Below are 15,048 nucleotides of genomic sequence, written 5' to 3' on the forward strand. Positions count from 1 at the left end.
AAGTCTCAAGCCACAACCGACTTGGGACCTGCAGTTGACCATGGGATTTATGAAATGCTTCTGGCTCCAAGCCAAAAGACTCTTGATGAGTGACTTGTCTACGAAAGTCGCGAAAGCAAAGCAACACAATGTTACTCCAGAGTTGAAGACATTTCTCGGGGCATTGTTGCCTAGTCTTGTTATTTCTCTATGGCTTTTTAGAGGCCCATTGCCGTCATTTGAGGCATTATAATGTTGCAAAACGTAGGTAGGATGTCTTTGCTGGTCTGGACCATGGTCTACAAAAAGAACAAGACTAATTCCTAAGGTCTAACTCTACGAACCAAAGATCACAGAGCAAGCCACACAAGATCCACTAGGGCTTCAGCCAGCCAAGATGTGAATCGGTAGGCTAGCGCAGGGGGGCACAGCGCAGCGTGTGTATTAGATAGCGATCATACGGTAGATCCTACAAGGCGCTCAGCCAATAAATAGAAATATTCATCAGATACACTAGGAAGATAGCACAATACTTCATGTTTCTCAGGTGATCCAATATATAGACTGAAAGCTACAAAATTTGAGCCAATCCGGTTTTTGGCGTGGAAAAGTTGTCTTAGAAAACACCGAGGCTCAAAAACTTTTACCCGGGAACAGGTCAAGAACGAGCTTTTATGGCATTCAACCGGTTTCCAATACCCTCGTCTTTGTATTTTATAAAGATGTCACAGAAGAATGCCATTGTCATGGCCGGTACATAAAAGGACACAATGCCATGTTCTCCCTTCTTCATCCCTCGCATTGTCACTCGGCCCCACGTGCACCATAACCCTTCGAAAAAGTGAAACAAACCGCGTTCGATTTTCTGTCTATTGATTTCAGAGTTCTAAGCTAGATCGATTTCTTTCCGGAAAGGGAGTTCAGCTGCGAATTAGCATACCCAAAGAAAAAATAGTCACCCACAGCTCTGGAATTCGAGGTCCCCTAACACAAGTCCAGCCACATCTAGACCAGCCACTGTTCGCTTTTAGGGGACATTTTCGGATCTAGGGCCAATAGCTAAAAATTAAGCATGCTCAGGAACGGCCAGGAACGGGTGGGGATGCACATGTAGATCGCAATCAGCTAAGGCGGTGCGCCATCTCGTTTGCACTATTTGCAGGGGAGCTTGGGCTGAAGAGAAGTCCCAGTGACGGTTTTAATATTAAATATGTAGAGCAGTATCTAAGGGCGGGTATATATGACCCGCCGTTGATCCTTCAAAATTGCTTCCAAGAAAGCATCGCCATATTTCAGCATTCTTCTTCATTATGGTGAATCTCAAAAACATCGCTCTTGCAGTAAGCGTCCTTCTTGGATGTGGACTTGCTGTCCCTGCACCAGCTGCCCCAGCTGCCGAGGCCGGTGCTATCATCCCAGGCAGCTACATCATCACCTTGAAACCCGAGGTTGATGCTGCCATGGCCAAGACCCATTTAAAATGGGTCAAAAACGTTCACAAGAGAAGTCTCACCAAGCGCGAGACTGAACTTGGTGTCGAAAAGACTTATGACAGCAAGTCTGGCTTCCAGGGATATGCTGGATCATTCGACACGGCGACTATCAAGGAGATCAAGAAAAGCCCAGATGTAAGCCTAACACCTTCCGTTATTAGTTGCACAAGCTAACTAGTTCCTCAAGGTCCTGGCCGTTGAGCCCAACCGTGTATGGAAGCTCAATCGCATCAAGAGCAAGCGAAGCCTCGGGAAGAGAGATGAGATCACCCAGAAGAAGTCCACCTGGGGTCTCGGAACGATCTCTCATCGCAAGAAGGGCTACAAGGAGTATATCTACGATGACTACGCTGGCACTGACATGTATGCCTATGTCATCGACGGTGGTGTCAGGGTGACTCACAACGAGTTCGGTGGTCGTGCAAAAGCTGCCTGGACAAACTGGAAGGGCAATAATAAGGACGACGATGGTCACGGAACCCATGTTGCGGGTACTATTGCTGGTAAGACCTATGGTGTTGCCAAGAAGGCCAACATTCTCGCTCTCAAGGTCTTCAACGGTGATGAGTCTGATACGTCTATTGTTCTTGACGCTTTCAACTGGGCCGTCAACGATATCATCAAGAAAGATCGCACATGGAGAGCCGTTATCAACATGTCTCTCGGCGGCGAAAAGTCCACAGCCTTCAACAAAGCTGTTGACACCGCATCCAAGAAAGGCGTCGTCACAGTTGTCGCTTCCGGTAACGATGCTATAGATGCCGCCAAGGAGTCGCCCGGTTCTGCATCGACCGCAATCACTGTCGGAGCGATCGACTCCAACTGGGCTGTTGCTGATTTCTCCAACTGGGGAAAGACTGTCGACATCTTGGCCCCTGGAGTAGGCATCACTTCAGCTGGCCATAAGTCCAACACTTACACCTTCACCGAGGATGGAACTTCCATGGCTGCTCCTCATGTTGCGGGTTTGGTCTTGTATGCAATGAGCGTGGAGGAGGTCGAGGGAGTTGCCGATATCACGGCTTGGCTGAAGGAATTGGCGACTCCCAAGAAGATTTCTGGAAACCTCCGTGGAGCGCCTAATTTGATTGCAAATAATGGCAATTGGGTTCAATAGAGGACTCCCACAATAAACTTTCTACCTGTCATGGATTACTAAAGACAGTCAGATTATCAACTATTCTTCTTTGATGCCCTTAGCGTACACATTCCGCTCGGTGACGTTCAATTTGTCGGATCGCGGGTGTCCTAAATTTCACTCACGGTTCGGCAGTTCGTGAATGAACAGTTAGTAAAGGGATCCTGGAAAACGCAGGATTTTGCTCATCGGTGAGATAAAGTTTTGGGCAGGTTAAAGGTAATCATTAAATGAACCTGGCATCTTGGGCTATTTTTAATCCCCATCGCAATGATACTGGACCTTCCGACGCCCTAAAAAGCAATTCAGTTGAGGATCAATTACGTGTCATCCAGATACTGATCCGAAGATACCGATTATATATTAATGATGGACATCTCGTTAGTAATCGCCTTATCTCGCGACTCATCATTCTCCACATGACGGAGGATATCGCACTCCGCGGCCTCAAAACCCTGGCGTCGGTTTGATGGACATATGTAATTCAGATCGGCCGGATGTAACGGGATATTGATTACTACCGGCATGCACAGACTGCAAATCCCGTCTACACGGATATAACGGACACGTCTTATGACAGTCGTATTGTTCCCCTGTCACCCAACACAGCCTCTTTTCTGTCTCAGGCGGAAAAGATGGCAGCCTTTGCTTTCATATCACCAGCTCTCGATTGGCTCGGCTCTGTGGGATTCTCGCGTTTTCACTCAATGAGGCTGCCCGCGGAATGCGCCCGGCTATAACGAAATTGATAGCTCGCGTGGGAACAGGCACTACCGAGCCACTAAGATGACGATCCAGTGTCCGAGCACCTGGAATGTTGGCCCCAAACTTCCTCCAATAGGTTTAATCGGCACCGCCACACCGCAGCACTTCGCCTTTTGCGCCTAGCACAATCAATATTGGCGTTGCAACCGAACGTGCCGCGCTACTGGGGGAATAAAGCAGCCAGTGTCGTAATCAGTACTAAGTGAATTGATAAAACCCCCTCTTTGACCACAATTCCGCAGCACTATCATTACTTCTGAAGCCTCATCAAAGAGATATCGCGATACAATGGCTAGCGAACCTACAGAAACGCCTGGATTGACTCTGCCGCCCGCTCCAACGCCAGCGTGGGAGGTCTTACAGAACCTCCAGCAGGGCCAAGAGGTCCGAGACCCGTGCGAAGAGTTTGGACATATTCACTGACTTGAGTGACCAGAATCAAGATCCAGAGCATGATGATGCCGAAACTGACGAGGGCTTTGACGGTCACAGTGATTCAGACCTGGATTCAGCCCTGGGATCCAATGCAGCTGACTCGACTTATTCTCTGAGCTCAAGTATCTTTGAATACCGAACCTTACATGGAAGGACCTACCATTCGGATAGAGGCACAGCTCAATACTGGTATACGCACTTCAGCTTAGTATGTATCAATCCTAACGAGGCCCAGGGCATCAAATGATGACCAGGCTAGTCAATCTTTGGACCTTGCGTAAGTGAACGACCCTGTGAACTATGATGAGGGCATCTAACAGTAGCAAGACATCATTTTACCCTCCTTCTGCTGGAAGATAAACTCCATCTGGCACCCCTCAAGCCAGATATCCGTGTTAGTCCCGCCAATCCTGGCGTATCGGGTCTCGTTTGCTGATAATGGCCTTGACAGAGAGTGCTTGACATTGGAACGGGAACAGGTAGGGCGCCCCTGGATCGACTCTATTATCTAATTCTAACACATTCATAGCTATCTGGGCCATGTAAGTAACGATTGGATGGGAAATTGGACGAGACTGATCACGATAAAGTGATTTTGCCGACGAGCATCCTCATGTCGAGGTCGTGGGCACTGAGATCAGCCCTATTCAGCCAACCTGGATGCCATCGAATCTACAGCTGTAAGTTTCTCCAATGCCTATAATAGCATAGAAGCTCACCATTTGGTAGCGAAATCGAGGACTGCAACGATACCTGGACCTTCCAACCCGACTCCTTTGACTTCATCCATATGAGATTCATGCTGGGGAGTATCACTGATTGGACTGCCACTTTCAGAGAATCTTTCAGAGTTTGCGCCCCCGGTGGGTGGGTTGAGAGCTACGAAGTATCATCCACTATGGAGAGTGACGATAATTCTATCCCAGATGGAAGCGCTATGAAACGCTGGGGTGAAGTATTCGAAGAAGGCGGCCAACGCGCAGGAAGAAGCTTTGCAATGATCCGAGAGGACGTGCAGAGGAAGTCGATGGAAGAAGCGGGATTTGTCAACATCCATGTCGTGGACCTCAAGGTAATTTCATACTTCGGCCCAACTTTGTGGATCGGTCTAACAGTCTCGCAACAGGCACCACTTGGACCCTGGCATACCGAAGAACGGCTCAAGCAGGTTGGACAGTATATGCAGGCAGCTCTGGAGCGAGACTATGAAGGGTATATCTTGTTCCTGGCGTGCGAGCTTTTGGGGTGGACAGAGGCTCAGGTCAGAGCTCTGTGCACCCAGCTCCGACGAGAGACCCGATCAGGTCAACATCATCCGTATTTCAGACAAAGGATTGTGTACGGTCAGAAGCCTGAAGCTTGATAGAGCCCTGGAACACTTTCTTGCTTCATATGGCAGACCGCTCCATATAGATTGAGGAAATTCTGGGGAAGTTTCAAGAGGCCTTGAGATCACTTATCACGTCGCCTGGAGAAATGGGCACAGTTTTCTTGTATTGTAGCAGAAGTTGCGCGGCATATCTATGACTTTATATGAGATAGCAAATGACAATGAATCGAAGGTTCTATGCCAAGGTAGGGTGACGAGCTCATAATTGAATACCAGCCACTTAAGAGGTCTCTATATAATTCTTGTAAGCTTAAAGATGCGAGGTTCATAAATGAAATAAGCATAGCTCTGGTTGGTAGGTTTTCGGGAAGACTGGTTGGTGTGAATAGTCCTTAGCAACTGGACTATGAGACTCGAGGGGAACGGTCCAAAACCCAAATGCAGTTTGAAGTTGGTGTTCAAGCTGCTTGGGGACCTCGTTCATGGGTTGCGATTCTCTAGAGAGTAACCTAGTTGAGATTTCAAAACACTTTCGCCACCTTTCCTCTTCGTCCTTGAGGTACTCCATAGCGCCCGCTCCATCTATAATATATCGCGTACGAAGTGCGCTGGTTGCATATGCGAATCTGAAGACACATGGCCTTGTCGCTCTTAATCGCTGAAGCCCGTTCATCCAGTCCTTAGCGCGTCCCTCAAGAAAAAGAAAGAGAGGCATAAAGGCATTATTGAGTACGACATCATCGATAGGACGCGGATCTTGCTGCCTTGAGAAGCTACCGGTAGCCCCTGCAACAGGAAGTGAACAGAGATGTTGAGATTGGAACGGGTGGCGAGGGAGAAAAATCAAGGTTGTCCTATGTATATGGGTGTACCAGATAAAGGTGACATGCTCAAGTCGGCTGATAGCTTGACGAAACTGGTCGGTGGAAGCAGCAAGTTTGTAAAAGTCATCAAAGGAGAGATTCTCGATACTAATGTCGATATCGAAACATACATTGCGTAGTCCTGCCTTTTGGCAGTCATGGCGCCAAAAGTCATTTGCAAAGTTTGTAAAGTTCTCTAATCCTTCAATCTCCAGAGTGTCTAGTTCAGGGTTGAACCAAAACGTTCCTGGTGCGGGTGATTGTGATCGCCTCAAGTGGTAGCAAGGAAGATGCACCCTATAGAATCGACAAGCGCTTGCACGAGATTCGGTACTGGTACCGAAAATAGCACTAGGCTTCGGGGGATTGACGAGTACTAATCTGTACTCTTCATCGACAGGTGGGCCGCCGGGCGGTGATTCTTGTAGACAGAATTGGCCAGATTGTGCTTCTATGCCCCGAAGCTCGACCACTATATAACGCTCACAGGTGACACTCTGCGTCCAAATCATTTCCCTGATTTCTTTGGGGAGTTGTGGGAACAAATGAAAGGTCAGATTCGACTTTGTCGTTACAGGATTCAAGAGGCTTGGGTGTTGGGCGGACGATTCTCCGGAGGACGGCTCGGAAGACTCCATGATGAAGATGGGAAAATTGAATGCAACGATTAAAGCTCTGGAAATAAGGTGGAAATCTTTCTTTTATATAATACAACTGAAATTTTCTCGATAACTGAAAACCCTGTGAATCTCTATCAGTAAAACCTTGTTGGTCTCATTATGATATTATACTTTCACAGGCCCATATATCATTGGCAGCTGTACATGTAACTCAAAACATATTTTGCTACACATCGATCATAATTTGTCTACCGCTTTATATTGTTTATTGCATAAGCGGCGATACAGTCAATTGGTGCGTTGTCACATTTATCACTCAATACACGGCTGACGAACTACTCATGGCCTCAATCCCATCAGTAACTTAGGTTCTAACCAATAATTGCACTTCAAGTCGTATTTTATTACTAATCCGGGGCTGATTCACATGGATTCCCCGATGGTGTTGGGACGCGTACGCCGAATCATATCATGAAGCTGTCAGAAGCGAGCCAACAGAATGACCAGGGGTAGAAACCCTCCCCAGACACATCTCCTCTTGCGGCATTTATCGATGCTTCATTAATTGCGAAATTGACTTACTTTTCTTGGCCTTTACGCGATTTTGATAATGGCAGCGGACGAAACTACTGCTACGGTGACTGGGGGTGATGAATCCACGACAGATCAACCTCTGCATCCAGTCACACACTGGGAGCAATTAAATGAGGTATGGCAGGCCCTGTTGGACTTTTAGTAACATATCGTTGACACGTTGTAGCAAGAGGAGGCCGATAATAATGACGCCGACTCTATCATCTCCAATCCCGCCGAGTCGACAGCATCAATGACTTCGAGTATTCTGTCCTATCGAACCATTCAAGGTCGAACCTTTCACTCGGAGAGAGGAAATGCTCAATACTGGTATTTCCGTGGAAGTTGTCCTCACGACTACAGGCGCTAATGTCATGTCGCCAGGGCTGCCAATGACGAACAGCAAAATGAGTCTATGGATATAGTGTGAGTTTTCCCTCGTCCGAGGTCTCATTCTCGTCCACTAAAATTGCGAGACATCACTTTTTGAGTCTTCTGCTCGATGACAGACTATTTTTGTCACCCTTGAAAGATAATATACAGGTTTGTGAATACCTGATCTTTGGTCGCTCGGAAACTCACACCTGTTAGTCAGCTCTAGATATTGGAACCGGGACAGGTAGGACAATCATCTTAATGTGAACCTTGAGCCAATACTGACGAATAGAATCTAGGTATCTGGGCCATGTACGTATAAGACGAGCTCAACTGGTAGAGAGCACATTCTGATATTGAAACCCGGAAGTGACTTTGCCGATCAATTCCCAGGCGCAAAAGTTGTAGGTACTGATATCTCGCCTATTCAACCTGCATGGGTTCCGCCAAACCTCGAATTGTAAGCCATATCTACCATTCGTCTGTAGCTGTTTGACGCTGATATCTTCTGAAAGCCATATCGACGATTGTACACAGCCATGGACATTCGCGCCGGATTCCATCGACTTTGTTCACATGCGTTATCTATTTGGCAGCATCAAAGATTGGTCAGCGTTGTTCAAGGAAGCCTTCCGGGCATGTAGGCCCGGCGGTTGGGTTGAAAGTCACGAGGCCTCCGCGATGATGGAGAGTGATGATGGAACAGTTACAGATACTAGCGCTATGCATGAATGGGGAAGATTCTTTATTGAGGGGGGAAAGAAAATGGGACAGCCATGTACCATTATTGAGGATGATCTTCAACAGAAGTGTATGCGAGAGGCTGGCTTTGAGGAGATTAAGATCGCCGACTACAAGGTAAGAACCCAGTCTGACATTGACGAAAAGTGGCTTACAGCTGCCTTGCAGATTGCTATCGGAGGGTGGCCTAAGGACAAGAAGATGAGGGAGATTGGCCAGTATGTTCTAGCTGCTCTGGAGCAGGACTTTGAAGGATATGTTCTTTATATGGCAAGTCAGCTCTTGGGTTGGTCGATGCAAGAGGTCAAGGTCTACTGTGCGCAGCTCCGGCGGGAACTTAGGTCAACTGCGAACCATCCTTTCTTTCGCTATCGCGCGGTTTATGGTCGAAAGCCACAGGCTTCTTGAGGGGGGTTTATATATCGGCATGCATTTGATTCGATAGGTTTCTATTTAGTTGTCGAATCTATCGAGACGGAAATTCTCAAGCCCTGGATCCACCTCGCCCGTGATGATCTGCTTGCTGAGCAGTTCTCCAACCAGAGCAGCGTTTGTGACACCAGAGTGCATGACCGCGACACTGACGCCTTCCAGGCCAGTTGGTCCAATGATTGGCAGACCGTCTCTGGGAGTTGGCTTGTAACCGACCGTGTAGTAGTCAAACTCGAGTTTCTCTCCTCCAACCAGCGTCGATTGGACCTGGGAGAAAACCTGACCTGCTGTTGCTTCCGGATCGTCGCCTGGGTCATCGCCTGGATTCTCGCAGCCCGCCTTGATGATTCCATCTGATGTCTGCCGAATGTATAGATATTTCGAGTTAACTACATGCCTGACCAAACTTTCTTTGATGGGTTTCGAGTTCACGATCAGTGCTGGTACCGAGTTGATAGGGACCGTGATTCCTTCAGTTGCCAGGAGGGGTACAGTGCCCAAGCCAGCAGCCACGACAATGTGATCGCCAAAGACCTTCTCGTCAGATGCCAGCTCAACTCCTGCGGCTTTGCCATTCCTCTTGAAAATCCCTTTTGCTGTCGCTCTGATGACCTTTACGTTGCCCCTGGCCTCTGCACTTGCTATGAGCATCTGTGCGACAACATGGGCCTCCATAGAACCCTCCTCGGCGTAGTGGAGGGCCCAATCTGGCAAAGCAGACTGATTAAAGAATGGCTCCTGGTTGGAAACTTCAGGCTTCTTCATGTTGGCGATATCGTAGCCCCATGCAGTCAGGTTACTCTCGGTCTTGGCCATGACCTCGGTAGTCTTGTGCCAGTTGATGGATCCACCCCAGGAAATTGGAAGTTCTGGGAGCTCGGAATGGATTTGTTTCCATCTCTGTAGGGATCGCCGACGAAAGTCATAGTAGAATCTTTTGCTGACGGAGCTCGCATTAAGCCAAGCGAAAGAGGCCTTGGAGGCGGCTCCACCAACGTCCTCTGCGACGATGGTCACGCTAGTGTGATGAGCCAAATGCCAGGCGATTGCGGCACCAATAATACCACCGCCAACGATAATGACGTGAGGGTGAGCTGGAGTTTCCATAGCTTCTAGTTATCTTTTATGAGAGGAAGGGAACCCGGAAAGGATGCTGACATCGATGCGAGCGGGGGCTTGAGAATATGTCGAGACCAAGGTTACACGAACCCCGCCTTTAGATCACCATATGTGCGTATTGAGAAACAAGACAAAACTGACCAAACGAATGGTTGTCTTGGCAAATGAAGGGACAGATTTGTAACAGGGAGAAAAAAAGAATTCTAACAAAAAGTGATTTTGAGAGATGAAACTCCCCCGGGAAGGCTCGAACTTCCGATCTCCCGATTGTCTATGAATAACAGTCGGACGCTTTAGCCAACTAAGCCACAGGGGATCAGCTAATTGGATGCTCAGGAAAATCTAAAAAGGAACCTATATACAGCATCAAATCTGCTCATGTTTCTAACCAATCTCATCGATGTTGTCTATCGTATTTGTGCTCCTACAGTTTGGGCTGGCGGGATGGATCAAACTACTGAAATTAAGCATACTTCCAAATTCTAAAATAACGAAAAAACATACCTGGATATCTTTCTCCTGGTTGAGAACTAGACCGCGTTGACCAAAGGCGATCCAGGAATTTGGGAGATTAATATTGGCTCCGTACGCTGCCTCAAACTCTTTCTGGGCTTTCCTCACCTCCCCGACGCTTTGCTTGTCGCGCAGATGAATTGAGAAGATTAAATTGAATTTGGGCCGGTCGGGATTGCTCCCAAAATAAGCATCTGGGTTGAGGCTCAGCTCTACTGGAGTATTCGCAACAAGCGTGCGGACCTGGCTCCCTGCAAACTTCTGCAAACTATTGGCGAATCCGGTAATAATATCTTCGGTATCGCCGCCAGTCACAGTCACGTAATACATCGCGACAGGGCAGCCCGACAGGGTATCAACGTCTTCAGATGACGCATTCACGGACTTGTTCAGTGGAATAATTCTTTCCTGCACAGTCACAGGCAATGCCGAACCGAAGTCGGAAAAGTTGATGCCATCCGGACCAACCTTCTCTCTGACATGTTGCGAGCTGAACATGGTCTTCATTTGGTCTTCAGATTCGAAGTAAAGCTCAACGATGTCGTCGGAAAAGGCCCACCAAGGATTGGCGTTGACGCTTTGGCCTTCTTGATGGTTATATGCTGCATCTTGAATATGGGTCTGGAAATATTTTCTGAGAAAATTGTTAGAGTTGTTTGGTGAAAGATGAGTCGACGTACGATGGAGTGATATCTGGAGAGGGTGCTTGGCTGAGTTTGCCGTGGACCTGGAAGTGATAGTCGAAGAATTCCTGCCTGGTCAGACCAGGCTTTCTCCTGACGGCTATTATTTGCTTAATATGTGGCATGCTTGAATTTTGAGATCTTGATAGAGTTCCTTTCAGTTAGCAAGAATAGACGGAATGTGCGACGGAACTTAGCTACCTTATATAGGTAGCACCTGATGTTGTGGGGCCGATTCCGATATCAGCAAGTTAACGACCGAGTGGGATCTAATTTCTGAAAGTGAACTATTGGTTAAGTGACTTCTGGCGAGTTGAGCCTCGAGATGCGGCAGCTCGGCAGTGGGGGATCTCCGTGGTTGGTCAAAGCCGGCATTGGGGGACATTCTGGTGGGGCGAGCGGATGACGGCGTTCAACAAGTTACGTCCCCACATAAATCAGGAATTCCTAAATGCTTCTGATGAACAGGAAAGCCATTATAGTTCTATAAAACGTCAAGAGAATTTTTTTAAGTGTCATAAGACCTCATAATTTACCCACTATAGTCATACTCTTGGTCTTTTAATTATAAAAACTCTACTTGGTGTCCTGCTAAACTGTAAACCATTTAGCGGGGCGTTAGGAAACTGAGGATCTCTATGATGTGTTATAAAAAAAATCCTTTCTCTAAAGCTTCCTTATCTCGATAAATGCTGAAGGATCCTGGGCTGGGGGTTGTTGGGGACTGGCGAGCGTGCAGATGCGGGAGAAATTAGATACCGGGAATTCTGGTTCTTGAAGGGCCGGCCATATAATCATCATTTAGAGCCCCTATAGATCTAGTTTAGTGAATATATCCATAGCCTAGCTGGCCCGTCACATTCGTGTCCACTGTAAAGATATCACCTGAAGATGACGATTGAAGAGGTGAATGGGGGAGAGTTGGCAAGGCAACACAGTCACACCAAGATGAAGATGGACATACCAGTAAACACAAATACCCCAAGAAGATTCATGAGAAGCAAGTGTCGCTAAGAGGGATTTTTGCAAGCATCAAGTGATGACGGTCAGGATAGAAGAGCACTGGAAGCGGAAAACCTATACACATAGGTTGATGATGAGATGGGTTACAGGAGCAACCTTGCATGATCTAGAATATATATGAGGTTACCCAGAAGAATGCGCATACGGAAGTGTCGAGTGGGCATTGACGAGAAGACTGGTGTTTATCGGGGCATTCAGTAAGAAAAAGGTGACCGGGTTTACGCCGTATAGAACAGATCCAATATATAAAGTACCAAAAGGAGCAGCTGGTAGGTAGATAGTCAGGATCCTCACGACCAGGTCTGTTACATAAATGTAAAACTTGAGCTTTATAGTGACAAGCAAAAGAATGAATTGGATGACGCCGGAACGACTGCGCCGGCCGTAACATGCAGTGAGTCCCGGGCACGTGGTGATGTAGCGTCAGATCCACATCGGCTCCTCGAGATTCGATTTTTCGATTGGCATCATGGAGTTTCAGACTTTCCCTATTAAGCTGCCAAACTCTATTATAATCTGTGATTAATATGAGCTAATCGTAATTACAAAGGAGGGAATAAACACCCATGAGTAATAAAAGAAGACAGTAAAGAACTTATTGTACATTTTTAGCAGGCAACACCGGCAAGAATCACATTGATCACTAAGGTAGCTACAGTAACTAACAATAAAATATACCGGCTATAGTTAGACAATGAAATGAACAATTTATCATTGATGAGGTATTACTTATGACTTTTTGAAATATTTCTTATTATCATATCAAGAAATTGTTGGCTTGATATATCTCGTTGAGATATCATAAGCTTTAACTATCAATCAATCAATCATATCAAGAACCATATCAATTCCTCAAGGTTAGCCAACAGCTTGCTCGTTACCAGCTTCCAATCAGAAGATGATTAGAAAACAAACAAGCAATCCAGGACCTCCTTACCAACAGAAAGAAAGTCCCGTATAGGTCAGTTCTGTCAGAGCAACAGCTGATCGTTGGAATAGTGACGTTTGGGTGGAGAGGTATTTGTCAACGTTCTGAAAGGGGAATATGGCTTTTTCTCGTCAAGTAGCCGTAGCATGTTGTCCTCAGTGATTCATAGAAGGCACCAGTGACAGTGATCAGCGTGTCATATCAGAGTTGATAGTGATGAATATCTGAGACCCTGAGAAGCGATTCACTCACTGATGTTAGGCGTCGTTGGCACTTATGACAGGTCACTGTGATTCACTACCAAGCTGTAGTAAACGGCAGTGATTATCAGAGGTGATAGACAGTGATGCGATACTTTCTTATTCTGTGTATTTAAGCGTAATATATGGCCAATTTGTCGCCGTTTCCCATTATCTTTACACCAACCAATACGCCAGACATCATGTCGAGTCAAGAAGGTTTGCCGAACTTGAGTTTTGACGTATTACCATACACTAACTTATGAACCATAAGGTACTTCAAAGGCCATTTAAGCCCTTATTGAAGGCAATGGGTCCATCATGTCAAGAGACCCAACCTCGGAAACCTAGATGTTTCTTGTCAAGTGGACTGATGGAGCAACTGGAGAAACTAGTAAGACTAAAGTCCCGGAAAGCGAGTTGAGCGTATCCTGTTCCAAACAGCTGGACCAATTCTTGCTCAACGAAGAAAAGGCTCAATAATATAATTGCACAAAATCTCCACGAGCAACTACTATAGAGAGGCCATAACGAAGAAATTGAACAAAAGAATGACGATGCACAATTCTGCCCTTTCTCTAGATAAAATCGTTAATGATCATTGAATTCTAAGATCTCTCTATTGACAAACCTAATGGCCGGTACAGGTGAGCAGGGGCGGCACACATAATGCAACTAAAGAAAGGTTCTCTGGTATTAGATTCTGAAGCATAAGAGTTTGCGGTCTCAAACCAGCAAGCCTATTATTAATATAATACTATAGATTAGTTCCTTCTGGGCTTTAGGGATATAAACTTCAAAACTCTAAGATCAGTAGTCATCGGTTTTAAACATGTTCTACTATTACCTTGCCTAGGAAAATGTTGTAAGACTTCACATCGACAAGCGTTGATACTGGTCCTACTAGTGTAACTAGTGTAACAGAAAACTTATCCCAAGGTGCATATCTAACTTATTTTGATGAATAGTGTAACAATACCAGGACATAAATTGGGCTATCCCCCTCATTTGTGTCTCCCATCCTGCTCCTTTAACACTACTTTCAGAACATTCAGGCATTATACTGAGAATCACTAACCCAATCTCTCGCCTGTCAAAATGACTTCTTATCTCTCCCTATTGGAGCCTTCTAGACTTTGTGCCATCTGCGACATGGCCTTGAAGAGCCACATACTATGCGCTAGTCAGCCTCACCATAAGAGTGGCCTTGACCTGGAAAAAGCTTCCGACCTCGGCTGTTACATTTGTGGCACAATCCGACACAGCAAGACCTGGTTCCGAAGATCCGAAGAGTGCCGCTCAAGCTCTTTCGAGTATGTTTTGAATCTGCATAATGCAGGCTCCACGGATACTCTAGAAGGGCTGATTATTGGGAAGGCTCCAACTGGCTGTTGCTGGGCATTTCAGCTTTGGAAAGACCCCGGTATGCGTCCAATCCATACACATCAAACTCTCCTAACCAATACTATTAGACCCTATTTCTTTTGCCATTTCCTACAAGCCTTGTGCCTCGCCCCAAGATTCAGACTTCATCCGACTTGCCAAGAACTGGCTTGACTTTGTTGCGAAACTCATGTTAAGTGCCGAAGAAGCAGCCCAGATTACAGGCCAACAAGACTAATTGAGATCATCGACGAATCACTCGTTCGCCTCATTTCTCCGAAAATCTTCTCTGTTGAGTCCATTGATTACATCGCATTCTCCCATTGTTGGGGCAAGGTTGAGGCGATCAAGCTTCTTCAAAAGAACGTTGATCAATTCCAGCTGGGCATAAGCATCCATGACATGCCCAATACCTA

The 15,048-nt window shown here is 46.5% G+C and overlaps 7 protein-coding genes and 1 non-coding gene across 8 annotated transcripts; 4 read left to right on the forward strand and 4 right to left on the reverse strand.

The window, feature by feature from the left end:
• Positions 1–1,289: 1,289 nt before the first annotated feature.
• On the forward strand, positions 1,290–2,589 carry FPRO_12135 (uncharacterized protein; the record flags this gene model as incomplete). The annotated part of the gene is made up of 2 exons (XM_031221685.1): positions 1,290–1,607; positions 1,660–2,589. The coding sequence occupies 2 exons, from the start codon at positions 1,290–1,292 to the stop codon at positions 2,587–2,589; spliced, it is 1,248 nt and encodes a 415-aa protein (XP_031087219.1).
• Positions 2,590–3,663: 1,074 nt separating this feature from the next.
• FPRO_12136 (uncharacterized protein) lies at positions 3,664–5,173 on the forward strand (the record flags this gene model as incomplete). Its single annotated transcript, XM_031221686.1, has 9 exons — positions 3,664–3,759; positions 3,812–3,999; positions 4,046–4,087; positions 4,138–4,204; positions 4,262–4,289; positions 4,340–4,352; positions 4,401–4,490; positions 4,540–4,882; positions 4,937–5,173. 9 exons carry the CDS (start codon positions 3,664–3,666, stop codon positions 5,171–5,173), a joined length of 1,104 nt encoding a protein of 367 aa, XP_031087220.1.
• A 292-nt stretch (positions 5,174–5,465) lies between these two features.
• FPRO_12137 (uncharacterized protein) lies at positions 5,466–6,641 on the reverse strand (the record flags this gene model as incomplete). The annotated part of the gene is made up of 1 exon (XM_031221687.1): positions 5,466–6,641. The coding sequence occupies one exon, from the start codon at positions 6,639–6,641 to the stop codon at positions 5,466–5,468; it is 1,176 nt and encodes a 391-aa protein (XP_031087221.1).
• Positions 6,642–7,233: 592 nt separating this feature from the next.
• FPRO_12138 (uncharacterized protein) lies at positions 7,234–8,720 on the forward strand (the record flags this gene model as incomplete). Its single annotated transcript, XM_031221688.1, has 9 exons — positions 7,234–7,332; positions 7,384–7,526; positions 7,581–7,622; positions 7,673–7,739; positions 7,788–7,815; positions 7,871–7,883; positions 7,942–8,031; positions 8,087–8,429; positions 8,481–8,720. 9 exons carry the CDS (start codon positions 7,234–7,236, stop codon positions 8,718–8,720), a joined length of 1,065 nt encoding a protein of 354 aa, XP_031087222.1.
• Positions 8,721–8,765: 45 nt separating this feature from the next.
• On the reverse strand, positions 8,766–9,851 carry FPRO_12139 (uncharacterized protein; the record flags this gene model as incomplete). The annotated part of the gene is made up of 1 exon (XM_031221689.1): positions 8,766–9,851. One exon carries the CDS (start codon positions 9,849–9,851, stop codon positions 8,766–8,768), a length of 1,086 nt encoding a protein of 361 aa, XP_031087223.1.
• Positions 9,852–10,095: 244 nt separating this feature from the next.
• On the reverse strand, positions 10,096–10,179 carry tRNA. Its single transcript is given in 2 exon segments — positions 10,096–10,131; positions 10,142–10,179. It is a non-coding gene; the product is annotated as a tRNA-Asn (tRNA).
• Positions 10,180–10,287: 108 nt separating this feature from the next.
• FPRO_12140 (uncharacterized protein) lies at positions 10,288–11,184 on the reverse strand (the record flags this gene model as incomplete). The annotated part of the gene is made up of 3 exons (XM_031221690.1): positions 10,288–10,317; positions 10,368–11,010; positions 11,057–11,184. 3 exons carry the CDS (start codon positions 11,182–11,184, stop codon positions 10,288–10,290), a joined length of 801 nt encoding a protein of 266 aa, XP_031087224.1.
• Positions 11,185–14,347: 3,163 nt separating this feature from the next.
• Positions 14,348–14,870, forward strand: FPRO_12141 (uncharacterized protein; the record flags this gene model as incomplete). The annotated part of the gene is made up of 2 exons (XM_031221691.1): positions 14,348–14,672; positions 14,722–14,870. 2 exons carry the CDS (start codon positions 14,348–14,350, stop codon positions 14,868–14,870), a joined length of 474 nt encoding a protein of 157 aa, XP_031087225.1.
• Between the last annotated feature and the right edge of the window lie 178 nt (positions 14,871–15,048).

Source organism: Fusarium proliferatum (genome assembly GCF_900067095.1).
Source record: "Fusarium proliferatum ET1 genome assembly, contig: FPRO_scaffold010, whole genome shotgun sequence".
Lineage (NCBI taxonomy): Eukaryota > Fungi > Ascomycota > Sordariomycetes > Hypocreales > Nectriaceae > Fusarium > Fusarium proliferatum.